We start from the raw sequence: 27142 nt of genomic DNA, 5'->3' as shown, positions 1-27142 counted from the left end.
AACCTCATTACTCCAAGGTGACCCAACAATTAAGAAGGAAGAAAGCCTTCACTTGGCGGAAATCAGGGGGATTTCTGCTGACGTCCTACAGACGGCACAGGATGAGCGATTCACTACTTCTTGCTGCAGCCTCTGGCAAACACTCTGGGATCCAGCAACAGTCCAATTCCAACCAGTGGCGGGCTGTTGAAGTGCTCGCATGGAACAAGCACGTTGAGGTTCCAAGGCACCTGGCTTAATGTGTGAGCTGATGGATATTGACAGAAGGAACAGGAAGAGATAATGTAGACTTAATGGCACAGTTTGAAAGAGAGTGCAGCAACGGCGGGATTTTTGAATCATGGAATCACAAATTTAACCCTGCAGAAGGAGGCCATTTGGCCCATCGAGTTTGCCGGTCCTTGGAAAGAGCACCCTACTTAAACCCACGTCTCCAGCCTTGTCCCATAACCCAGTTCTGAGGACATTTCCTACTTAACCTTAAACCTGTGCCTCCACGCCATCCCCATAATCCAGTCACCCCATCTAACCTTTTGGACTAAGGGGCAATTTAGCATGGCCAATCCACCTAACCTGCACATCTTTGGATTGTGGGAGTGTGGCGCTAACAATTGCGCACAAAGACTCGAGACATGTGCGTTTGAGGCTTTATTGCTGTGTGATGCTATTCCTCCGGCGGCAGCTGTAGAATAGGATCTCAGTGACTCACACGCATATTTATACACAAGCTCCCTGTGGGTGGAGCTAGCTGGCAGGGGCTTGCCGGAGGAACCTGTATTACAGGTACGGCCATACATCCCCCTAATGCAAGTACGCATATCTACAGTGGTTATATCACCACAGGGAGGAAACCGGAGCATCCGGAGGAAACCCTCTCAGACAAGGGGAGGAAGTGCAGACTCCACACGGACAGTTAGCCAAGGCCGGAATTGAACTCGGGTCCCTGGAGCTGTGAGGGAGCAGTGCTAACCACTGTGCTACAATGCCGTCCTTGAAAGTGACAAGACATTGAGATAATAATTAGTAAAACTGACAGGGTTCTTGGGCTGTTTAACGAAGGTATGAATTTCAAAGTTGGAAAGTGATGCTGAACCTTGAGTACATTCATAAAGCTCCGGTGGGGTCACAAACAGTGCAATTGTGTCCAGTTCTGAGCATCCCACTTCAGGGAGGATTTACAAGGACAGCTCCAGGAATGAGAGATTTTAGCAACAAGGGCGAGTTGGATCATATGGGACTGTGCTCCTTAGAGAACAGGAGACTGAGGGGAGATTTGATAGAGATGCAACTGGATCCTTGACTTTCTGACCAACAGACCACAGTCAGTAAGAATGAACACCAACACCTCCTCCACAATAGTCCTCAATACCAGTGCCCCGCAAGGCTGTGTACTTAGCCCCCTACTCTACTCCCTGTACACACACGACTGCATGGCAAAACTGGGTTCCAACTCCATCTACAAGTTTGCTGACGATACGACCATAGTGGGCCGGATCTCGAATAACGACGAGTCCGAATACAGGAGATAGAGAACCTAGTGGAGTGGTGCAGCGACAACAATCTCTCCCTTAATGCCAAGCAAAACTAAAGGGCTGGTCATCGACTTCAGGAAGCAAAGTACTGTGCGCACCCCTGTCAGCATCAACGGAGCCGAGGGAGAGATGGTGAGCAGTTTCAAATTCCTAGGGGTGCACATCACCAAAAATCTATCCTGGTCCACTCATGTCGACGCTATCACCAAGAAAGCACAACAGCGCCTTTACTTCCTCAGGAAGCTAAGGAAATTCGGCATGTCCACATTAACCCTTACCAACTTTTACAGATGCACCATAGAAAGCATCCTATCGGGCTGCATCACAGCCTGGTATGGCAACTGCTCGGCCCAGGACTGCAAGGAACTCCAGAGAGTCGTGAATACCGCCCAGTCCATCACACGAACCTGCCTCCCATCCATTGATTCCATCTACACCTCCCGCTGCCGGGGGAAAGCAGGCAGCATTATCAAGGATCCCTCCCACCCGGCTTACTCACTTTTCCAACTTCTTCCATCGGGCAGGAGATTCAGAAGTCTGAGAACACGGACGAACAGACTCAAAACAGCTTCTTCCCCACTGTCACCAGACTCCTAAATGACTCTCTTATGGACTGACCTCATTAACACTACACCCGTGTCTGCTTCATCCGATGCCAATGCTTATGTAGTACATTGTATATATTGTGTTGCCCTATTATGTATTCTCATGTATTTTCTTGAATTCTGTTTAATTCCCTTTTCTTCCCATGTACTGAATGATCTGTTGAGCTGCTTGCAGAAAAATACTTTTCACTGTACCTCGGTACACGTGACAATAAACAAATCCAATCCAATCCAATCCAGATGCACAGAACGACAACCAGGTGTGGCGAACGTATATTACTTAATTCACACTGTATAGCTCTGTGTGTGAGCCATTGCGTGGCTCTGCCCACAGGGGGAGATGAAGAGCTTGTTCAGGGCTCCACCCTTGGCTCCGCCCATGGCTCCGCCTGTGGCCCCTCCCACTACCGGAAGTATAAAGTGCTGCAGCCTTGTGAGTCTGTCAGTTCTTCTGGTCGCAGGCAGGCTCAGTTGTAAGTCTATTAAAGCCACAGTTTACTTCCAATCGTGTCTCGAGTGAATTGATGGTCGCATCACCAGGTTAGATAAAGAAAAGCTGTTCCCATTGACCGACGGTTCAAGGATTAGGGGGCACAGATTTAAGGTGTTTGATGAGCGATGCAGGAGGGGGGGGGGTGAAAAACATTTCCACTCCTTGAGTGGTAATGATCGGGATCTCGCTGCCCATGAGGATCGTGGAAGTGGAAACCAGATGGTCACTTGAGCGTAATAAACTTACGGGGGTAGCGCGGAGAATGGGACTGACCAGGCTGCTTTACAGAGGCTCCACATGGACTCAAAGAGCTGTATGGCCTCCTTCTGTGCTGTCATGACTCTGTAACTCTAACTCCAACAGCATGTGAAAGACAGAGAGGCCTGATGGAGGGCCATCAGCCGGAAACCTTTAAGGTGTTGACCACACATTGACTGAAGTATCGTAGTTTTGGCTTCATATCTTATCTGAGAACTGTCAGCTCAGCGCTGCACTGAGGGCGTTGGCCGAGAATTTTTACTTGAGTCTGTCGAATGAGATTTGAACTCACTAACACAGAGCGAAGAGGGCGAACAACTCTGGCACGCAGTATTGCCGACTTCACATAAATCGCAGACACATTCTTGAAGCTTTCAATATATAGGAGCTACCCGTGTTTTCTTCCTTGATGAAAGAAAGCAGGAAATAAAAAGAAGCGCACAGTCCCTCTGTTTTTCATCAAAACTGGCTTAATTGGCTGCCATATTGAGGACAATAAAATAGCTGAAACATGTGGCATGCTCTTACACAGTGAGATCATTTCTCTTATACTGATGTGTTCACCCCTTGACCTCCATCTGAAGGAGCCCCCCTGATTCTCAACTTTATCTGCACTTTTAACAAAATGTGTTTCCAATGAATCTGTTGCACTGATCTGTCCTGCACAGGTGGTTAGGATAGCTGTGCGGGAGGGGGTGCAAGGCTCTTGTTTCATCAAAGACTTTCGACCGAACTCCACAGCTGGTATCGGGACACTCCAACGTTAAAACGAATTGAAAGTATCGTAAGTTTAGGTTGCCTGAGGGGCGGCACGGGGGCACTGCTGCCTCACGACGCCGAGGACCCGGGTTCAATCCCTGCCGCGGGTCACTGTCCGTGTGGAGTTTGCACATTCTCCTCGTGCCTGCGTGGGTCTCACCCCCCACAGCCCAAAGATGTGCCGGGGAGGTGGTTTGGCCTGGCTAAATTGCCTCTTAATTGGAAAAAGTAAAGAATTGGGTATTCTAAATTTTTTTTTTTAAATAAATAGATAAAATAAGGTTGCCTGAGACTCTCTGACCCACTGTCTTCTGCAGTGTTGAACGGAGGCGAGATTTTGTTTCCTGTGGAAGGGCAATGAATTTGACCTCTATCCTGCTCCAACCCCCTGTACTGATCCCACTATCCAAACCTTGTCCCCTTGTGTCAAATATCCTCCATTATCTTGTCCTGCCCTAGGGGCAGCAGGGTAGCATGGTGGTTAGCATAAATGCTTCACAGCTCCAGGGTCCCAGGTTCGATTCCCGGCTGGGTCATTGTCTGTGTGGAGTCTGCACGTCCTCCCCCTGTGTGCGTGGGTTTCCTCCGGGTGCTCCGGTTTCCTCCCACAGTCCAAAGATGTGTGGGTTAGGTGGATTGGCCATGCTAAATTGCCCGTAGTGTCCTACAAAAAGTAAGGTTAAGGGGGGGTTGTTGGGTTACGGGTATAGGGTGGATACGTAGGTTTGAGTAGGGTGATCATGGCTCGGCACAACATTGAGGGCCGAAGGGCCTGTGCTGTACTGTTCTATGTTCTATGTTCTATCTCTCTGACTGCCCTGGATTTACAGACTCTCAAACCCCTCTTCCTCTGACCTCTTGAACCTTGCCCCCCCCCTCCCCCCGACCGACAGAAAACAGGGGAGGTGTTAAAATGGAGTAGGAGGGATCAACACATTCTGTCCCCATCACAATCTGGCTGACTACAGCGTCACATTTCAGGCAGCGATGCCGCTCGCTCTCAAAGTGATAAGGCACCGGGATTGGACGAGCGTTGCCAAGTCACTGGGACCGGGCGAGGTGCTTCCTGGGCTATTGAAGGAAGTGAGAATGGAAATTGCAGGGGCAACCATAATATTCCCGTCTTCTCAAGACTCAGGGGAAATGCCAGAGGACTGGAGAATCAGAAATGTTATGCCCTTGTTCAAAAATGGTGGTACGGATAAGCCCCAGGCGTTACAGATCAGTCAGTTTACTGTTTCTGCCTCCACAGGTAATAATATAAGAACGAGGAGCAGGAGTCGGCAAATCAGCCCCTCGAACTCGCTCCGCCATTCAATATGCTCATGGCTAATCTAATCTCGGACTCAATTCCAACTTCCTGCCCGCTCCCCATAACCCTTCATCCCATTGCTAATTAAAAACCTGTCTATCTCCTCCTTAAATGTGTTTAGTGTTTCAGCAGCCACTGCAATCTGGGATAGAGAATTCCAGATTTCCAAGTCGGGGTGGTGAGGGACTTGGAGGGGGAACTCCGAGTGGTGTGATTCCCAGGTATCTGCTCCTCTTGTCCTTCTAGCTAGTAGTGGTCGTTGGTTTGGAAGGTGCTGTATCAGGAACTTTGGTGAGTTACTGTCGTGCTTCTTGCAGACGGTGCACACGGCTGCCACCATTCGTCGGTGGTGGAGGGTTTGAATATTTGAGGAAGGGGAGCTATCAAGTGACCTGCTTTGTCCTGGATGGCTTTGAGCTTCTTGAGTGTTGTTGGAGCTGCACATATCCAGGCAAGTGTAATGTATTTCATTACATTCCTGACTTGTGCCTTGTAGGTAGTGGACAGGCTTTGGGGAGTCAGGAGGTGAGTTACGCGCCCCAGGATTCCTAACCTTTGACCTGCCCTGGTATCCACAGTATTAATGTGGCTAGTCCAGTTCAGTTTCTGATCAATGGTAACCCCCAGGATGTTTTTTGTGGGGGATTCAGCAATGGTAATGCCATTGAATGCCAAGGGGCAATGGTTATATCCTCTCTTGTAGGAGATGGTCATTGTCTGGCACTTGTGTAGCATGAATGTAACTTGCCACTTGTCAGCCCAAGCCTGGATATTGTCCAGGTCTTGCTGCATTTGGACATGGACTGCTTCATTATCTGAGGAGTCACGGATGGTGTCAAACATTGTGCAGTCAGCAAACATCCCCACTTCTCACCATATGATGGAAGGAAGGTCACTGATGGAGCAGCTGAAGAAGGTTGGGCCTAGGACACTATCCTGAGGAACTCCTGTAGTGATGTCCTGTAGTTGAGATGATTGACCTCTAACCACCACAACCATCTTCCTTTGTGTCAGGTGTGACTCCAACCAGCAGATAGTTTCCCCCTGATTCCCATTGACTCCAGTTTCGCTAGGGCTCCTTGATGCCATACTCGGTCAAATGCTGCCTTGTTATCAAGGGCAGTCACTCTCACCTCATATCTGGCATTCAACTCTTTTGTCTATGTTTGAACCAAAGCTGGAATGAGGTCAGGAGCTGAGTGACCCTACCGGAACACAAACTGAGTGTTTGTGAGCAGGTTATTTCTGAGTAAGTGCTACTGGATAGCAGCAATGTGGTTAACACTGTTGCTTCACAGCGCCAGGACCCGGGTTCGATTACCGGCTTGGGTCACTGTCTGCGCAGAGTCTATACGTTCTCCCCATGTCAGCTAGGGTTTCCTCTGGGTGCCCCGGTTTCCTCCCATAAGTCCCGAAAGATGTGCTTATTAGGTGAATTGGACATTCAGAATTCTTCCTAAGTGTACCTGGATAGGTGCCATAGTGTGCGATGAGGGAATTTTCACAGTAACTTCATTGCAGTGTTAAGCCTACTTGTGACACTAATGAAGACGATTATTCTTCTGTTAAATGACTCTTTCCATCACTTTGCTGATGATGGAGAGTAGACTGATAGGGTGGTAATTGGCTGGGTTGGATTTGCCCTGTTTCTTGTGTACAGGACACATCTGGGCAACTTTCCACATTGCCAGGTAGATGCCAGTGTTGTAGATGTACTGGTACAGCTTGGCTAGGGGTTCAGCAAGTTCCAGAGCACAACTCTTCAGTACTATTGCCGGGATATTGTCAGGACCCATAGCCTTTGCAGTAACCAGTGCCTTCAGCCATTTCCTGATGTATTGTGAATTATTTTGACTAATGCTTGACGTCAATGATGCTGGGGACCTCCGGAGGAGACCGAGCTGGATCATCCACTCGGCACTTCTGACTGAAGATTGTTTCAAATGCTTCATCCTTGTCTTTTGTGCATATGTGCTGGGCTCCTCCATCATTGAGGATGAGGATATTTGTGGAGCCTCCTCCTCGAGTGAGTTATTTAATTGTCCACCACCATTCACAGCTGGATGTGGCAGGACTACAGAGCTTAGATCTGATGCGTTCACTGTGGAATCACTGAACTCTGTCTATTGCTTGCTGCTTATGTTGTTTGGCACAGAGGTAATCCTGTGTTGTAGCTTCACCAGGTTGCCACCTCATTTTTTGGCATGCCTGATGTTGCTCCTGGCATGCTCTCCTGCACTCTTCATTGAACCAGGGTTGATCCCCTGGCTGGGTGGTAATGGTAGAGTTGGGGATATACCGGGCCATGAGGTTACAGATTGTGGCTGAATACAATTCTGCTGCCGCTGATGACCCACAGCGCCTCATTGATGCCCAGTCTTGAGTTGCTAGATCTGTCCGACGTCTATCCCATTTACTACCACGGTGGTAGTGCCACACAACACGATGGAGGAAATCCTCAATGTTAAGACGGGACTTTGTCTCCACAAGGACTGTGTGGTGGTCACTTCTACTGATAGTGCCATGGACAGATGCACCTGCAGCAGGCAGGTTAGTAAGGATAAGGTCTACTATGTCTTTCCCTCTTGCTGGTTCCCTCACTACCTGCTGCAGTCCCAGTCTAACAGCTTTGTACTTTAGGACCTGGCCAGCTTGGTGCCATGGTGGGATTCGAACCCAGGTCCCCAGATGATTACCCTGGGTCTTTGGATGACAAATCCAGTGAAATTCCCACTACGCCACTGCCTCCCGATCCTGATAAATCTCCTCTGCACACTTTCCAGTGTTATCACATCCCCCATACATTGTTGATCCCAGAACTGCACACAATACTCTCGCTATGGCCGAACCAATTCCAACATAACCTCCCTGCTCTTAAACTCGATGAGTGGGATTCTCCGGTCTCCGCCGGGGAAATCGCGTTCGCCGATTGGCCCACCTCCGCCGGGGAAATCGCGTTCGCCGATTGGCCCATTTGTGGCCGAATCGGGGGCGGTGTTGCTTTTGCGATGCACCCCCCTCCAAAACGGCTTAGTCTGCGAGTGTGGCGCATGCCGTATGGACGGCCTCAGGACGTCACCTGAGGCCCTCCCCCGATGCCCCGCCCCCCAACGGGCCGAGTTCCCCACGGCGTGGGTCACTCATGCTATTTATTTTCGTGAACCCGGCGTGGCGGCTGCTGACTGAGTCCAGAACCGCCACAGTCGGGTGGGAGCTGATCCGCGGCTGGGGGGGTTTTGGTGGGGGGGGGCGCGGGGGTGCTGGAGGTGGTGGCCCGGGGGTAGTGAGCCTGGTGAAAGGGGGGCAGTTATTGGCAGGCTGGGCCCACGCGCGGCCGCGCCATGGCTGCAGGCCGCCGTGCGCATGCGTGGCCACGGAGCCGGCAGTTCTCCAGTCATATTCGCAGCTAAAGTCGCGGCTGCCTCACGGTGATCCTAACCTGAGGTTCACCTCATATGTATATCAAAGGGATATTCCTGCAATGGAATCCTGGGGCGGAATTCTCCGACCCCCCGGAGGGTCGGAGAATCGCCCGGGGCTGGCGTCAATCCCACCCCGCCGTGTCCCGAATTCTCCGCCATCCAGGAATCGGCGGGGGTGGGAATCGCGCCGCGCCGGTCGGCGGGCCCCCCATGGCGATTCTCCGGCCCCCGCGATTGGCCGAAGCCCCGCCTTTCCCGCCGGCATGGATTAAACCACCACTGGTGCCGGCGGGATTGGCAGCACGGGCAGGCGTCGGGGTCCTGGGGGTGGCGCTGGCGATCTGGCACCTTTGGGGAGGCCCGATGCCGGAGTGGTTCACGCCACTCCATCCCGCCGGGATCCCCCGCCCCGCGGGGTAGGGGAGAATCCCGGCCCTGAACTTGGTCAGACTGAAGAAAATCAGACAGATTTGAGCTGAGTGCAATGCATTGAAACACATCACGCTGTCGAGATGTTGGGATCCTTTGTGATTTTGTACAATTATTAATAAAATTTACAGGACAGTAACAGGCCATTCAGCCTGTTTGTGGTACTGGTTTATGCGTCCTTTCAACCTCCCCGCCCACCCACACCTCTCACCGTGTTCAACCCCTTCTATTCCTTTCACCCCATTTATTTATGCAGCTTTCCTTCAAATATTTCCATGTTAAATTCCTCAGTAGCACCATATGTCGTTAAGCTTCACATTCACCCGAATTCCTCATGGATTTATGATTGACTATTGGGTGTAGATAGATTTACACTCACACATCCACGCATTCCTCCATATATCATTTGTTTGCTATGTGTAGTCTTTGTCATACAGATGTTGGCAATTTTGTTACAAATCATGCTGCCCAAACACGAGATAGGGTGATGCGTTTCTTTTTTTCAAAATGTTTTTATTCTCCATTTTCACATTTTCTTCAAAATTGACACCTCACCAGCAAACAGTAAACGGTAACAAATACAATGTCAATCCCCTTATCAACAGCAACAATCCCATCCTCCCACCAACCCCCAAACAACGGCCCCCTTGACAATATAAACATCAAATAAAGCAAAACCTCCCAAGAAGGAAAAAAAGGAAAAAAGGATCAGGAATCGTCTATGGTCTCCATTGACATATATAGTCCACCCCACCAACCTCCCCGCACCCCCCCCCCCCCCCCCGCTAATATTCAATGCCATTCAATCCATGAAAGAGTACCGTGAATGACACCCATGAGTTGTCGACACAGCCCCCCACCCCCCCCCTCACCCGCCCCCACCCTCTCCTCCCAGATCCCTCCCCCACTTCCTCTTGTAAACGCCTCCCCCCAACCTCGGTTCCTTCCCCCAATTTTTCGCCCCGGCTAGACTCAGCGAAACCTGTCCTACCAGGCTCTGATGGCCGCAGCTCCTCCCCTCACCTCAGTTCCATTCGCTGGCCAGCTTAAACCGGCCAACGTGGAGGCCCCTGCCCGAGTCTCCTTTCCCCCCCCCCCCCCCCCCCCCCCCCCCCCCGGCCCGGTCCCAGGGAAACAAAGAAATCCCCTTTAGCACATACACACACAAGCCCCAAAGAACCATCATTGCAAATGAAAGTTCCAACTCTTCCCTAATCCAAATATACAGTGTCAACTCATTTAGTACATACACCAACACACAGTGAAAAAATAAAGTTACATGAGGCTACATCGGTACAAGACCCGCTCTCAGTCCCATTTCTCAATTCTGCCCATTCTTCCTTCGCAAACTCCAACGCCATCCCAAAATAAAAGTCCTTGGATTTGTAGGTCACCCTCAACTTAGCTGGATACACTATGCTGCACTGCACGTTGCTGTTGTACAGTGCCTTCTTCACCCGGCTGAAGGTTGCCCGCCTCCTCGCCAGCTCCACCACAAAGTCCTCGTATATTTATATACCAGCTCCAGCCCACTGCGCCACCCGCTTCTGCTTTGCCCAGCACAGGACCTTCTCCTTCACGCTGCACCTACGGAAACACAGTTACTACTCTTGGCGGCTCACTCACCTATGGTATAGGCCTCAACGACCGGTGAGCCCGATCCAGTTCGTATCGAGAGGGATCATCCCCCTTCCCCAATAGATCCACCCACATCGTGGCAAAATACTCCTTTGGGCAGACCCACGATCCTCAGATTCTGCCGCCTGGATCTGTTTCCAGGTCTTCCATTTTGGCTCGCAGACCCTTATTGGTCTCTATCACCTTCCGCAACTCCTGCCCCATTGAGATGAGTTGATCACTGTGCTGCGATAATGCCTCTTCCACTTCCTTCAGTGTCTCACCTTGCTCCCGCACCTCCGCCACTGCGCTTGACACCGCCCTCACCGGGGCAATCGCCTCCTCCACCAGCACTTTCAATACCGCCCCCATCTCCTTCTTCATCGCTTCCATGTGCTTTGTGAACTGTTTTTCAAGTTCCACCGCCATCACCTTGGTCATTCCTTCCGCTGTGAGCAATGCGGCCTCCCCCTGGTGCTCCAGCCTCCGCTTTCCTTACAGTTCCTGCGCTGACTTATCCACTCGCCAGCGAACTTTCATTGACCCCCTTTTTCACGGCCGTTGTTTTCCCAAATTTGGACATTTCTCCTCCCTGTGCCTGCTTACAGCTTTTTCAGCTTCCGTTGCCCCTGGGACCGGGCGTTAAAATCCCAAAATTTCTGTTCCCGAGCGGGAGTCCTCCAGCGTGCGGCTGCCTCCTGCCCGCCGTCACCGGAAGCCGGGTAATGCGTTTCTATGTTTAATATCGTGATGTGATGGTGGAGTGTTCCAGTTCACTCATGAAATCCGGGTTGCTGTGGCAACACGCACTCTAACATACCTGTTGCAGTCTGGAGTTAGGGATAGCGCATGGGGCAGCTCCACCATTCTCTCCATCGCATGGCTGACCCAGGAACCTCTCCCACTCTTAGTGTCTGCATGTGTCGGAGGGTTGTGCAGGTTGGTGATGAACCTTTTTGGCTGCATTTTGAACGCACTTTCCTTGGCCATCAAGTCGAGTTTGGGATACAAACCTTGAACCACTGACTCAGAGACAGAAGCGCCACCCAATGTCCCAGAAAGTCTCACACAGTGTACACTGATAAAAACATTATTGAATTCATTGTGATTATTATCTGGAATAGTAATGCCCTTTAGGGATTGAATTCAGCTTTCTTTACCTGGTCTGGCCATAATATGACTCCAGGCCCATATTTTCTTTTAATTCTTTCACGTGATGTGGGCATAACTTGTCCATTTGGGGTGGCACGGTGGCACGGTGGTTAGCACTGCTGCCTCACAGCGCCAGTGTCCCATGTTCAATTCTGGCCTCGGGTGACAGTCTGTGCAGAGTCTGCATGTTCTCCCCGTGTCTGTGAGGGTTTCCTCCTGGCGCTCCGGTTTCTTCCCATAGTCCAAAGATGTGCAGGTTAGGTGGATTGGCCACGATAAATTGCCCCTTAGTGTCCAAAGGTTAGGTAGGGGTAGTGGGTTACAGGGATAGGGTGGAGTCATGGGCTTAAGCTTAAGTAGGATGCTCTTTCCAAGGGCCGGCGCAGACTCGATGGGCCGAGTGGCCTCCTTCTGCACGGTAAATTCTATAATTCTATGATTCCACGATCCCTAACTGCCCTTGAATTGTGTGGCTTGCTAGGCCATTTCGGTGAGCAGTTAAGGGTCAACAACTGGGGTTTGGAGTCACATGTGGGCCAGACCGAGTAAGGACAGCAGATTTCCTTCCCAACAGGGCTTTAGGGGGTTTATATAACAATCAATCTTCTCGAGGAAAATTAAGGATGGGCAGTAAATGCTGCCCTAGCCAGCAATGCCTACATCCTGCAAATAAATAAACATGATAATTGTCATTTGATTGGCTTCATATGCCAGATTTCATTAACTAAATGTAAATTCCACCAGCTGCCATTGTGGTGTTTGAACCCATGTACTCATTAGCTTGGTCTCTAGATCTGGAGGAGAAGGTGGCAGTGGTGTTGTGGTATTGTCACTGGACTAGCAATTCAGATACCCAGGGTAACACTCTGGGGAGTAGGGTTCGAATCCCACCATGGCCGATAGTGAATTTTGAATTCAGTAAAAATAAACCAAGAATGATGACCATGACCATGAAACCATTGTCGACTGATGTGGAAAAACTCCATCCGGTTCACTGATGTCCTTCAGGGAAGGATATCTGCTCTTACTTGGTCTGGCCTACATGTGACTCCAGTCCCACAGCAATGTCCTCAGAAATGGCCTAGCCACTCAGTTAAAGGGGTTTTTAGGGATGGGGAATAAATTGTGACCCAGCCAGTGACAGGCGGGATTCTCCGGTCGCCGACGCCGAAATCGCGTTCGCCGATCGGCTGGAGAATCCCTGTTTCCGACTAAATCAGGGGCGCCGCTTTCACGATGCACCGCCCCCTCCAAAGTACTCTCGGAGTACGCCGCATGCCGTATCGACGGCCTCAGGGCGTTGCCTGAGGGCCCCCCCCCCCCCCCCCCCCCCGATTCTCGGTCCCCGATCGGCCGGGTTCCCGACGGCGTCGGTCGTGTGTGCTATTCATTGACGGGAACTCGGCATGGCAACTGCGGAGTCCAGCGCCATCACAGTCGGGTGAGGGCCGATCCACGGGCAAGGGAGACTTTGACAGGGGCCGGGGACACTGTTGGGGGATGGTATGGGAGCTGGCCGAAGGGGGGGGGCACTATTCTGCAGGCCGGGTCCGTACGTGCCCTCTGCCATGTTGCACAGTGCGGCTGCTGCAGGCTGCCACCGTGCCCATGCGTGGCCAGGCCGTATCAGCAGCTGGAGCTACGCTGCTGGCATGCTAGCCCCCAGCAAAACAGAGGATCGGTGGCCTTTTTGTGCCGAATTTCCAGTCATAAAACGCCACCGATCCCATGCTGGCGTCAGGGCATAGCCTCAAAATCAGAGGATCCAGCCCGATAACTTTTTCAAGCAACGACTTGAACAACTCGTGATGGGGAGCGCAGGTTGGCCTTACCAGTAATTGCTGCATCCTTTGAGTGAACGAAGAAAAGAAGTCCTCAGGGACGGCGATCGGGTTGATCGTCAGGAATGATGTGGAGATTAGGGGCGCACGAGCAAACCCTGCTCGCTGAAATTTGGATTGTCAATCATTTTAATTCCAGGAGGAGAACCAAGGTCCGTGACCTGCGTTTCCGTTGGTTGCAAATCGGAACTTCTTTTTACTGACCTCAATGACCTTCATGACCCGATCCTACGCTGTGAAAATAATTTTCACAAACATGAAGCAGCAAGGGTCCACTGAACTTTATCCTTCACCTATAAACTGACACCTTAGAACACTGAAGTTTGTCAGATGCCTTGAAGATTATTTAAGATCAACTGTATGTTCATTTTATCATTCTAACGCCAAGACCATATTTAAACCAGATGGAAGGATATTCCCCCTTGCATTCAAGCTCAAATGTCACAGTCGGACCATTTTAGACTCTTGTCAGCAGCTAAAGAGGTTGAAGCGTGGCTCCATAGAATACAGACTCTGTGGGAGATTTTTCTAACGCTTTTAATTGCAGTGTAACGTGTCAGTTAGTTCCTGAGGTCACATACCTCCCATATATCAGAAGGCAGGTTTTGATGTTGAAGGCTCGCCACTCAATTTAATCTAATCCGCCTTCCCATATTTACATCATAGCGCTAAGGGGGTTCTGCTATTCTTCCATTCAAGATTCCACCTGGAAACAAATTCCAGCTGTCGAACACCCCCTGTGTCAAGAAATACTCCTGGTTTGAGTCCTAATTTCCCTCTTTTCAAACCCTGAACCTGTCACCTCTCACCTGCTGCGCTAACATACGTAAATAATATTTTTCCAAGTTTTCCATTTTCTCCAACCTCTCAATTATCTCCGCGCCTCCCGCTGAGTCATACTGATTTCAAAATTGAAAGTTGTCAGACTGTGGACCAAAATGTCAAATGATTCACTTTTCTCCCCAAGGGAAGAAGACCCATCGAAGATGTCAGTCAGAGTCACACGGAAAGCAATATATCCAAGAATATGCTGAGAGCCGATATATCACTGCATGTTTTTAGAGATGGCTATATATTGATCTTATCTTAGGGGGCAGCACGGTAGCACAGTGGTTAGCACTGGTGCTTCACAGCGCCAGGGACCCGGATTCGATTCCCGGCTTGGGTCACTGTCTGTGCAGAGTCTGCACATTCTCCCTGTTGTAATGATATGCATATAGTCAGATTAGTGAAGGGTTAATAATTACATCTCTGTGTAAATCAGACACTAGAGGGTGTTACTACTTCCCTGTATTTAAGACAGACTCTCAGAGAAGTTGAGAGTGTAGCATAAGGAGAGGGCATGGTGAAAGCATAAGAAGGTTAGAGTAGGTAGAGTTGACACGAGATTAGATCCTAGTGTAGTTAGTCACTATTTCGATCATTGAGTACTGTAAGGCAGATTCAATATTACTTAATTATTATCTGTAGCTCAGTAGAGTGTGTGAACATTCATATATTTAGTAGTGTAATAATAAATTAGTTTTTTTTCAATCTTTTGATTGGTATATTCTTTGTCAACACTACATCGGATCATTCTGGAAGAAAGGACAAAGAATACAACATATTACCAAGCATGGTATAACACCCGTGTCTGCCTGGGTTTCCTCCGGGAGCTCCCGTTTCTTCCCACAAGTCCAAAGATGTGCAGGTTAGGTGGATTGGTCACGCTAAATTGCCCCGTAGTGTCCAAATGTTAGATGGGGTTGCTGGGTTACGGGGATAGGGTGAGGTGTGGCTTAGGTAGGGTACTCTTTCAGGGGCCGGTGTAGACTCGATGGGCCAAATGGCCTCCTTCTGCACTGTAAATTCTATGATCTGCTGGTACCAATCACTCTCGGTGATTTATTGAGAGTATTTTCTAACCCACGTTCCTCGCACATAAATAAGACCACTGGGGATGAGCCTGAGCCTCACAGCGTACTGTCGCTCTGAATGTGAAAGTTTCCCAACAGCAGAGGATTACGGTAGCATTGGTAGCATTGTGGGTAGCACAATCGCTTCACAGCTCCAGGGTCCCAGGTTTGGGTCCGGCTTGGGTCGCTGTCTGTGCGGAGTCTGCACGTCCTCCCCGTGTGTGCGTGGGTTTCCTCCGGGTGCTCCGGTTTCCTCCCACAGTCCAAAGATGTGCAGGTTAGGTGGATTGGCCGTGATAAATTGCCCTTAGTGTCCAAAATTGCCCTTAGTGTTGGGTGGGGTTACTGGGTTATGGGGATAGAGTGGAGGTGTTGACCTTGGGTAGGGTGCTCTTTCCAAGAGCCGGTGCAGACTCGATGGGCTGAATGACCTCCTTCTGCACTGTAAATTCTATGATTAATTCTATGATTACATAGCATCTACGATTCGGAAACGGCACATTCGGCCAAACTGTTCATGCTCCGCACATTGTGGTGAGGTGGCGGTGAGGTGGTATTGTAACTGGACCTGTGATCCAGAGGCCCGGTCCAGGATTCACCGTGCCAGCTGAGGAAATTTGAATTCAATCAGGAATTGTAAAACTAGCCTCAGTAAAATCGACCATGAAACTATCACCGATTGTCATTCACAACAATCACGTCCGGTTGACTGACATACCAGTCTCGTGGTACGGTGCGCTCCCACTGGCAGACGGGCTGCAGAAGGACTTGGGGGGTGGGGGGGGGGGGGGGGGGGGGGGGGGAAGAGGAGGGCGGGATTCTCTGTCCCTCCGCAACAGTTTTCTGGTGTGCCACGCCCCCGGCGGCAGCAGGATTCTCCATCCCGCCAACCGGCCAATGGGGTTTCCCATTGTGGGCAGACCCATGCACGTCGGGAAGTCCCCGGCGTAATGGAGAATCTCGACAGCGGAGAATCTAGCCCAAAATCTTCCACCCTTACGGGTCTGGCCTCCATGAGACTCTAGATGCACAGGCATGTGGTTGAAAATGAAAATGAAAATCGCTTATTGTCACAAGTAGGCTTCAAATGAAGTTACTGTGAAAAGCCCCTCGTCGCCACATTCCGGCGCCTGTGTGGTGGTATGATTAACATAGCTGCCTGCCATTGGTGCAGAACACCGGCTTACCATTGGCCCTGGTTGGTCATGTGCCTCTCGACCGATTGGTTGAGACCAGTCATGTGACGGCTCCCCGATTGGTCAAGAGGCTGAGTTAACCCCACCTCCAGGGCGAGGTATAAATACCCAGTACGCCCGGCGGTCGTCCATTTACTGTAGTCGACCGCAGGGCTAACATCTAGCTTATTAAAGCCTAACTTTTGTACAGCAACTCGTCTCGCGGTCAATTGACGGTTTATCAGCCTGTTCGGGGAGGCTGGTACGGGCATTGAACCGTGCTGTTAGCCTGCCTGGGTCCGCTTTCAAAGCCAGCGATTTAGCCCTGTGCTAAACCAGCCTCTAAGCCTGACCCTTAACTCCCCCTCAGTAATGGTGTGGCAGGTGACCTGTCTCCAGGTTAATTAGGCATGGACAACAAATGCTGCCCGTTCAGCAACGCCCACCTCCCCTGGAAGGATAACTTTTTTAAAAACCCTCCTACCATTCCATTTTAACACACCCCATCAGTACATCCTTCCATTCCATTCCCCCTCTTACCCGATTAATTGCAACCATACTGTTTGCCTCACCGATTCTTTGTGGTAGCAAGATTCTAACAACTGTCTGGGTAAAGACCTGAATCACTCCTTTGGATTTATTAGTCTCTACCTTGTAGTTATAACCACTGGTATTCGATTATCTTACGTATGGGTGCATTTACTCTATTGGATCCCTTTATAATTTTAAAGATGGCTATCAGGTCAGCCAACAGCTTTCTCTATTTTTAAGAGGGAGGGGTCCTAGTCTGTCAGCCTTTCCTGATAGTCAGAACCCCTCAGTTTCAGTGACAGCCTCGTCGTTATCCATTCCCTACCACTATAACCCAACCAATTTCAGGGTGGCAGCCGGTGACTAGTGGTGTGCCTCAGGGGTCGGTGCTGGGACCACAACTTTTCACAATATACATTAATGATCTGGAGAAAGGAACTGAAGGCATTGTTGCTAAGTTTGCAGATGATAAAAGATCTGTAGAGGGACAGGTAGTATTGAGGAAGCAAGGGGGCTGCAGAAGGACTTGGACAGGCTAGGCAGGGCTGGCCCAAGGCACCGGCAACTCGGGCAGTCGCCCGGGGCGCCATGTGCTAGGGGGCGCCAGAGACTCGGGTCCCGCGCATGCGCAGTTGGGCCGGTGCCAACCAGCGCATGCACGGTGGCCGCCCTCCCCCAGGGCGGCCCCCTCCGCCCCCCCCGCCCCCCTCCGGCCGCCCCCTCCCCTCCGTCCGCCCCCCCCTCGGCCCCGCCCCCCCCTCGGCCCCCCCCCCCCGCCTCGGGCCCGCCCCCCCCCGCCTCGGGCCCCCCCCGCCTCAGGCCCCCCCCTCGCCCCCCTCTCGGCACCGCCCCCCCCTCGGCCCCCCCCGGCCACGCCCCCCTACCCCCCCAACCCCGCCCCCCCTACCCCCGGCCCCTCCCCCCCTGGCCCTGCCCCCCCCCTACCCCCCGGCCCCGCCCCCCCTACCCCCCCCCCCCCCCGAAGGGCGCCGAAGTTCAGCTTGCCCGGGGCGCCAGCAACCCTAGGGCCGGCGCTGAGGCTAGGAGAGTGGGCAATGACGTGCCAGATGGAATACAATGAAAAGTGTGAGGTTATGCACTTTGGAAAGAGAAATGGATGCATAGACTATTTTCTAAATGGGGAAATGTTTAGGAAATCAGAAGCACAATGGGACTTGGGAGTCCTTGTTCACGATTCTCTTAAAGTTAACGTGAAGGTTCAGTCGGCAGTTAGGAAGGCAAATGCAATGTTAGCATTCATGTCTCGAGGGCTGGAATACAAGACCAGGGATGTACTTCTGAGGCTGTATAAGGCTCTGGTCAGACCCTATTTGGAGTCATGTGAGCAGTTTTGGGCCCCGTATCTAAGGAAGGATGAGCTGGCCTTGGAAAGGGTCCAGAGGAGGTTCACAAAAATGATCCCTGGAATGAAGAGCTTGTCGTATGAGGAACATTTGAGGACTCTGGGTCGGTACTCGTTGGAGTTTAGAAGGATGAGGGGGGATCTTATTGAAACTTACAGGATACTGTGAGGCCTGGATAGAGTGGATATGGAGAGGATGTTTCCACTTGCAGGAAAAACTAGAAGCAGAGGACACCATCTCAGACTAAAGGGACCATCCTTTAAAACTGAGATGAGGAGGAATTTCTTCAGCCAGAGGGTGGTGAATCTGTGGAACTCTTTGCCGCAGAAGGCTATAGAGGGCAAATCACTGAGTGTCTTTAAGACAGAGATAGATAGGTTCTTGATTAATAAGGGGATCAGGGGTTATGGAGAGAAGGCAGGAGAATGGGGATGAAAAAAAATATCAGCCATGATTGAATGGCGGAGCAGACTCGATGGGCCGAGTGGCCTAATTCTGCTGCTATGTCTTATGGTCTTATGGTCTAATGTCAGCTTTCAAATAGAAGGATAATGGATGATCTTATATGGCTTTGAAGTCAAATCGCGGTCCTGCTCGACAAATCATTTGTTCTTGGTTTATTTTGTCATGAATTCACAGGGTTGAATCATGAACCGACCCGCTGGTCTGCCATTTTCAACTTGGAGCTCACGGGGATTTAAATCCGAGATGACGTTTCCTTGGCAAACATCTGCCTGTATGGGGAATGGACTGAGTCTGACTCACGGGGGCTCTGCACTCACAACGCTGGCACCATTTCGAGTAAATTGTCAATGTCAGGCTGTGCCTTTATGTCACTTTGAATCCCACTGATGAATTGCAGACTTAGGTTTGCAATGCCTGAAATGTCAAAGGTTAAGGGGTGACCTAATTGAGGTCTGGATTTGATGGGGTCAACAGGGAAAATACATTTCCTTTCCTGCGGGAGGCCCAGACCAGGCAGCGGAACATGAAAATTAGAAACAGAATGGGAATGTTGGGAAGAATCTCTTCACACGCAGAGTTGAGGAAATCTGGAGATGCCCCCCCCCCAAAAGCTGAGGGTGAATTGCAAATGATATGTTTGATTGTCAAGGGCATTAAGCCAGGTGGGTAAATGGAGTCAAGATACGGATCTGACCATGGTATAACTGAATGCAGAACAGGCTCGAGAGGCTGGATGGCATCCTCCTGTTCACTTTTTTAATAAATTTAGAGTACCCAATTCACTTTTTCCAATTAAGGGGCAATTTAGCCTGGCCAATCCACCTAGCCTGTACATCTTTGGGTTGTGGGGGCGAAACCCACGCAGACACGGGGAGAATGTGCAAACTCCACGCGGACAGTGACCCACAGCCGGGATCGAGCCTGGGGACTTCGGCGTCGTGAGGCAGCAGTGCTAACCACTGCACCGCCGTGCTGCCCCTGGCCTCGTCCTGTTCCGACGGTAAAAGTCTTAATTTCGTTTGAACTGTTTTGTCAGTGTGGTGAATGTAACTTAGTAATTCACACTGTATTTACCAATACCATTGTAAGCACAGTAGCGTTATCCGACCACTAGGGGGAGTAGCTCTGGGAATGCTCAGGAGTTTGTACAGGGCTCCACCCTTGGCTCTGCCCACGACTCCTCCCCCTACACTGCTGTATAAATAACCGTGTCCAGAACCAGCCTGCAGTTCATCGAGAGTTCAACGGGTAACAGGCTGGCTCTGCAGTAAGTAGATTAAAACCACTGTTCATATCTTAAAGCACGTGTCTCGTGAATTGATGGTTCCATCAGTCAGCAACTGAGGTCTTGCACTGGTTTAGGTCAGTTGTGTTTATTAGACGTTGGGCCTGATTTCGCGCCCCGCAGGTGACCACGGAAGATATTGCACAATGTGGCACTGGGGCAGGTGTGGCACAGGGGCAGGCTGGGACCCTCCCCTCTTAAAAAAAAGAGAAAGCTTATGGCTTTATTCAGCATCTAATCCACAGTCTGTGACAAAGCTAATGGATTTCATCACAGGAAGCTGAATGGTTGTGCTGCAAGTTGCTGGACTGCCGACCACCACCTCAAGCATTCGCTCCACCGATGCACAGTGTGTACCCATCTACAATATGTACTTCAGCAACAGAGCAGGGCTCCTTCAGCAGCACCTTCCAACCACCGACTGCAGCGGTTCAAGAAGGCAGCCCACCACCACCTTTGAGGGCAGTTAGGGCAATAAACATTGCCAATGATGTTCACATCCTAAGAACCTCAAAACAAACTTCAATCTCACCAGCGTACCGAGGAACGTAGGAGAGTCACCCTTTCAGCCCCTCAAACCAGCTCGGTCAGGGCGGGCAAGAGAAAACATGTCGCGACTCCAGTTCTCAACCTCAGTCCAAAAGCTGTTGGGCAGCGAGCTTCTGTGGAGGTCAGCTACAAGCAGGAAGGTTTAATTCTCACCCCACTGACCACAGAGCGTGGACTTGGCACAGCCTGGCCTCTGAAGGTTTACCAGCTCTGAGGAGCTTACAGTTGTTCTCATTAAGCCGTTCTGAAGTTCCCAGGGAATAAATGGGACATCAGGAATCCGGAAGGGAGAAGAGAAATCTCCATTCTTAATTTGAATTCCAAAAAATAGCACACAGGTGCTTTGCGACCCAAACACTTGTTCGGTCAGGGTCTATGTGAGCTCAGTAGAGCCACCATACTACAAATGATCAAATGGGCATTCAACCAGGATTCTCCAAACCTTTCCATTGACTGGTTTGATTGGTGCGTGGGGGGGAAAAAAAATGACCCATCACGCAGTCTGTCTCACTGCTCACGATCGCCTGCATCACAGGTTTCGAAATATAGGCATGAATCCTGCGTGACTGGTTGTAAAGCTGTGGGTGATAAATACCTTGATTGGCATCATACACTCCTGGTGGGGCATGGCTGCCCAGCACAAGGGAATAGATCAGAATCAATCCTTAAAATGCAATGTGGTTTTTTTTGTTAACTCACTGATTGTTTTGGTGCCAGGTTTTGGTTGAGTAGAAATGGCCGACGTGTTGGGAGTTCCCATCCACGTGAACTGGTCCAACTGGATTACTGTGTGCGGAAGATGTCCCCTTTAAACACTGACCAGATGCACAAGGCACAATTGCCCTTTCAGACCATTGGTGTTCCCACTTGCGTCCCCACCCACCCACCCACCTCCCGTTTCCTGGAACTGGCCTGAGAGTCCATCGCCTCTCTCTCTCCACTCCCAGCCACCCAATCAGGAACGTCACATTTGCATGATTAAAGCCGGTGTTTATTTGCTTCGCGCATTAACAAAAAAAAAGAACAATTTCAAATGGTTTCACTGAATTAAAAATACATTGACACTTAAGACTGGCACAGCGACTGATCAACAATATTGACAAAGACTGCAATAAATAAATATTTACAGAAGTGACGAGATTAACATCAGTAGCAGGTCAACAGAAGGCAACAGGGGGAGGAGTGGGGAGGAAGAGGGGAGTCACAATGTAAAATTGCACAAGAACAACATCATGTCAAAGACTTATACAGACTGTACTACACAGTAGTAAAGGTGCAATGCCTGAACTTAGCAGAACATCCAGCTAATGCAGCGATTGTCAAATTAATATTTGCAACAAGTCTAGATTACTGAAATCAACATTTACCCTTTTTTTGGACGCTGAATCTCACATATTTCAAACGTCCCTTTTGAATATTATCTTTTGTTCTCGTCGCCCGGAGGGCTGGGATTGTGGAGGAGGGTGAAGTACTTTCAATGCCACTGTGCAACTGGCCTGGTGTCTGGGATGGATCCATTAACAAACTGAACCTAAGCAGTTTGCCTTGCCCCGAAGGAGAGGTGCAATGACCCACATGATGCTGCACATTGCAGCAGCTGATGGCACGTCAGGAATCATGGATTATCACTGGATGTATTTATTCCCACCCTGTGCTTGACTAAGTATCTGCTCATAAAATATTCCTCAATTAACGGTTTCGCCAAGTATGGAACAAAGATCAAACACTGATTTATACCTTGTCCAACCACTGAAGGCAATATCGAAATTCAGTCGATAAATTACCTTTTTCTTTTCACTTTTGCCCTGTTGATGCAATATTTATGACAATTGGCACTGACGGGGCAACAGAATTGAACTATTGAATGTCATCTTCTGATTGTGGAGGTGGAACCTGCCCTTTGTACTCTCGTTCCCTTCCACGCACAGAAGTCACCCTCATGCACACAGGTAGATATATACACACACTTACACCCATTCACACACACACATGCCAATACATACTCACACACACACATTATTCACACTCACATACATACACACACACGCATGTTAACACACAGACACACACTCACACACATACATATGCACACATGCATTCACACACACATTAACATTCACACTCATATGTTCACACACACACATTCGCATTCATACATTCACACACTCACTCATACATTCACACATATACACACATATGTTCATAATCACACATTCATACACATACACTCACACACATACACACATTCATTCACACTCACACACATTTACACTCATTTTCACACACATACATTCACACACGTATATTCACACATACACAAATGAACTCACATATACGTTCACACACACACATTCACTCACACATGTTCACACATGTTCACACACACATCTCATTCTTTCACAGATGTCAAAACATCTTAAGATCTGTCTGACTCTCTGACGAAAGATCAATGACCTGAAACGATAACTCTTTCTGTTTTTCTCTCCCCCAATGCTTCCTTTACCTGCTGAGTGCTTCCAGCATTTTCTATTTTTATCTTTAAGACCATTTCCTGCTAAAATCTGCAGGCTTGTAAGAGCGAAGCCTGGCGTCACCTAGTCTCATTCGAATGTGTCTACTCTCCTGCTTTTGGGATAGCATTAGTGGTGTCCAGCACAGTGGATCTGACCCTTTCAACCTTGGTATTCCAACCACGATGGGCGAAGTTCTGTTGTTGTTGACTGCAGTACTGCCTGATTTCTGAAGGTGGCAGTGGTGGCACTATAGAGTCTCATAGAATTTACAGTCATGTGTGTCATCGCCACTACCAGGCGGCTGGTGGTACTGCAGGCCATTACATTTGGAAATTGCTGGAAACACAATCAGCATTTGTAAAAAGAAAAGGTGCAGATGAACATATTAGAATACTTGTAAACATTTTATTATAAATCCGTTTGCAAATATTAGTCGTGGATCTAATGAATATTTTCAGGTGAAATGGAGTCACAGTGAAATTGGGGCGATCATGATAATGTTTCCCTTTGTGGTTGAATTGGTAATTGGACACAATTGAAGAAAGTGCTTAACATAGGAGGAACTAAAATCATGATTGCAATCTCCTGCTTTGACAGGTCAGGTGTAGCGCAAGGGATAGAGCCAGGAACGAAATGCTAGGAGGCCTTGTCAAAGGACCTGCGTGTGAACGACTTCTCATCGAGCCAACTTGACTATTTCTATCAGATATCAGGCATCATCTGGGGGAACCTAGTGGCTAAAACCTGGGATGGTGGCCCGGTTTAGCTCAGTTGGTTGGACAGCTGGTTCGTGATGTGGAGCGAGGCCATCAGTGTGGGTTCAATTCCCATACCTGCTCTGGTTATTCATAAGGGTCCTGTCTTCTCAACCTTGCCTGACTGGTGGTGACCTTCAGGTTAAATCACCAGCAGTCAGCTCTACCCCCTCAAAGGGGAAAGCAGCCTCTGGTCATCTGGGCCTATGGCAACTTTACTTTAAATCCTGGGGGGAGGTCTATAGCTGGGACTGTTTAGCACTGGGGCTGTTTAGCACAGGGCTAAATTGCTGGCTTTGAAAGCAGACCAAGCAGGCCAGCAGCACGGTTCGATTCCTGTAACAGCCTCCACCGAACAGGCGCCGGAATGTGGCGACTAGGGGCTTTTCACAGTAACTTAATTTGAAGCCTACTCGTGACAATAAGCGATTTTCACTTTTCACTATACCCAGCCAGTCAACCCGACTGAGGCAAAGCAATTCTTGCAAAGCTGTCAATGAACAAACTGCATCTCCCCATGTCCCACGCAAGTCGTCTTTCACCAAACTCTACTGTCTGCTCAAATTTCGCACCCCCCCCCCCCCAACTGAATCCTTTACTACTGTTTACATTGGGTGACAGGGAGAGCTTCATCGACAATAAGATGTCTACATTATGTCCCAAACGCTAATTCCCTTGCTTCATTCTGTCAAACTTGTAAGACTATTTCTTCATTCCGTAAATTGGATGAATTGGGGTGGAAGGAAGTTCATGCAGAGCACAAACACTGACAGAGACCAATTGGGCCCAACGGCCTGTTTCTCTGCTGTGAATTCGGGAAATTGTACAAATAGAACACTGTTATCTCACTACCCTTCTTCAGTGAATTCTTGACTTCAACTTAATTATTCCTATACAGCCGATTTCTTTGCACCCGTCAAGATAAGGTGTCCCTTATTATTTTGGGCCCTCGGTAGTCAGCATGAAGTGATCCCAGAGAAGAGGTGGAAAATTGTGTCAAATTCCCTCCCCTCTCCTGCTACAATGTGGCTGAGACACCGGTCTGCGGAGGCTGCTCCTTGCTGGCCGCCAGCGCCACGTTCTCCATCCCACAGCCTCTCCAAGGGAAGAGAGACAAATAAGATCGAACCACAGGTCGGTTCCAATGTGGGCCCACAATCCAGGTTCAGGGCCTGACAATCTAATTTCAAATGGGCCTCTGACAGGCAGGATGACTGGGGTGGGGAAGGGGTCGGGATTATTGGGATGGGGGCAGGGGCGGTTAATGGGCTGCATTCAAACCAAGATCCTAGAGGTGAAATGTCAGAGTGTATAACCCAACGGACTCAGGATGGAGAACAATAATGTGAGAGCTGATCTGTGACAAATGCTTCCTTAATAAGTTCCTTAAAGGTAGAGGGGGTGTCAAAGATCGTCGTCTGTCTTCCAGAGTTTAGATAACATCCATAAACCAGTGGACCAATGTCCTGGCCATTTGTGAAGTCATCCAAACTCTTTTTTATTGAGTTACCATCCTTTACCTCACTCCCAAACAACTGCAACTCTTTTGTCACCACACCCCCTCCTCCTCCCGTCCCTGCCCATCCTTTCCGTGTTGAGAGACCCATTCGCCATTATCGGACTGCGCACATATCCACAGGGGCTGCATCCTTCGGGAAACCCTCCTTGCCGTTCTACCTCTTTGTCTTTTGGTGTGCGTGGGACGTTAGAATTTGGTGCTGTGGCTGAAGTTGTCGGACATCATGATGTTCTTGTAGAAGTTGTCTGAGTGGGTTGGGTAGTAATTGGTGACCTTGTCCAGGGCGTTGTGGGTAGGAATGACAGGCTCCCGGTGGACATCCAGATGGTCAAATTTCGAGGATGCCACGGCTGCAAAGAGGCCGCCTGGTGTGGGAAAGAAAGAGGACATGGTCAACGCTGCAATCAGACTGGAATGGGCAGAAATGCTACAGACCATGTCGAGAACTTGTGGTGGGGTGGGGGGGGGGGGGGGGGGGGGGGGGGGGGGGGGGTGGGGGGGGAGAGTTGAGTTTCCCATTTCTGGATGGACTTGAGGAGGAATTTTGTCTCCAAGGGGTCATTAGTCTTCAGAATCCCATCCCAACGCGTAGGCTGGGTCATTGGGATATAGTCAAGGCTGAGTTAGATCAATCTGTAATTGACAAGGGAGTCAAGGGTTATGGGGGATAGACAGGATGGTGGAGTTGAGGACACAATCAGATCACTTCTGATCTTTTTGACTGGCAGGGATTACTCAAGGGTCCGCATGGCCTACCTATCCTTGCTCTTGTTTCTGGTGGAAAGGTCCATGGCAAGAAATGAGTTTTCAGCCCAGCACAACCATTGGCTGGCATCCCTTACTGATTGCCAGTGTCACTGACTGATTATTCTGTCCCTGACCACTCTCCCGCCCTTTTCAGAAACATGGCTATTGTTTTAACATTGTTGCTGTAGTTTGATGAGTGAAAAATGAGCACCCTCACAACCAATTTCCCAGGGCAAAGGCCTCATTTCGACATTGTTCCATTTTGCTTATTATTTAGCCCTCTCCATTCATGCTCTGTCCCAGGCAGAGAGTCCAGAATGAATGGAAGTCGAAATATTCAAATCATTAAGGAGTGAAATAGCAAGCATTTTTTTTACTCAAAGGATAGTAGAGATCTGGGCTCCCTCTCCCAAAATGCTGCGGAAGCATTTGGGGCACCGTTGAAAATCTGGGGCTGCCCAGTGTTGTCAGGTTTGTGCATCGGGGGATCTGGAGCCAAGTCAGGGAAGTGGGGTTGGGTGGTGATCGGCCAAGATCCAACTGAATGGTGGGAAGTACTGTGGGCTGAAAGGCCTACTCCTGTTCCTATATTCCAGCACAATCACGCTCAGCTTGGGAAGCGACTGGAGGCCCACTCAGTCTCTTCCACACACTCATACTGGAGGAATCACATCATGTTAACATCTACATAACCCTCGGGACCCTGTATCCATAGAGATCATCACGTTCGGGTGGAGCACGGACTGGTTGGGCCAAATGGCCTGTTTCTGCGTCATGCATTCTATATGATCCTGTGATCTTTCCTCTTCTGCAACTAATTCCAAACAACAACTGCAGGAGTCTCTGCCCCATCGCCACTCCGCTGGAAGGAAAGTGTGTTTTACCTAATTCAGCTGTATGATGGTGTATTGTGAAAACCGGATC

At 49.8% G+C, this 27142-nt stretch overlaps 1 protein-coding gene across 8 annotated transcripts in view; it reads right to left on the bottom strand.

Moving 5' to 3' along the window:
* Nucleotides 1-23010: 23010 nt before the first annotated feature.
* Nucleotides 23011-27142, bottom strand: part of adgrg6 (adhesion G protein-coupled receptor G6) — a 138108-nt gene continuing 133976 nt past the window's right edge. For 7 of the 8 annotated variants that reach the window (XM_038816609.1, XM_038816632.1, XM_038816624.1 and 4 more), the window contains one exon: nucleotides 23011-25836. In XM_038816609.1, the coding sequence (XP_038672537.1) occupies nucleotides 25658-25836 (179 nt within the window). In that variant the 3' untranslated portion in view covers nucleotides 23011-25657. The remainder of the gene's footprint in view (nucleotides 25837-27142) is intronic. The other variant, XM_038816663.1, reaches the window with a different exon arrangement.

This window comes from Scyliorhinus canicula, chromosome 1 (assembly GCF_902713615.1).
Source record: "Scyliorhinus canicula chromosome 1, sScyCan1.1, whole genome shotgun sequence".
NCBI lineage: Eukaryota > Metazoa > Chordata > Chondrichthyes > Carcharhiniformes > Scyliorhinidae > Scyliorhinus > Scyliorhinus canicula.
The sequence above is the reverse complement of the archived record's forward strand: the minus strand, read 5'-3'. Positions and strand labels throughout refer to the sequence as shown.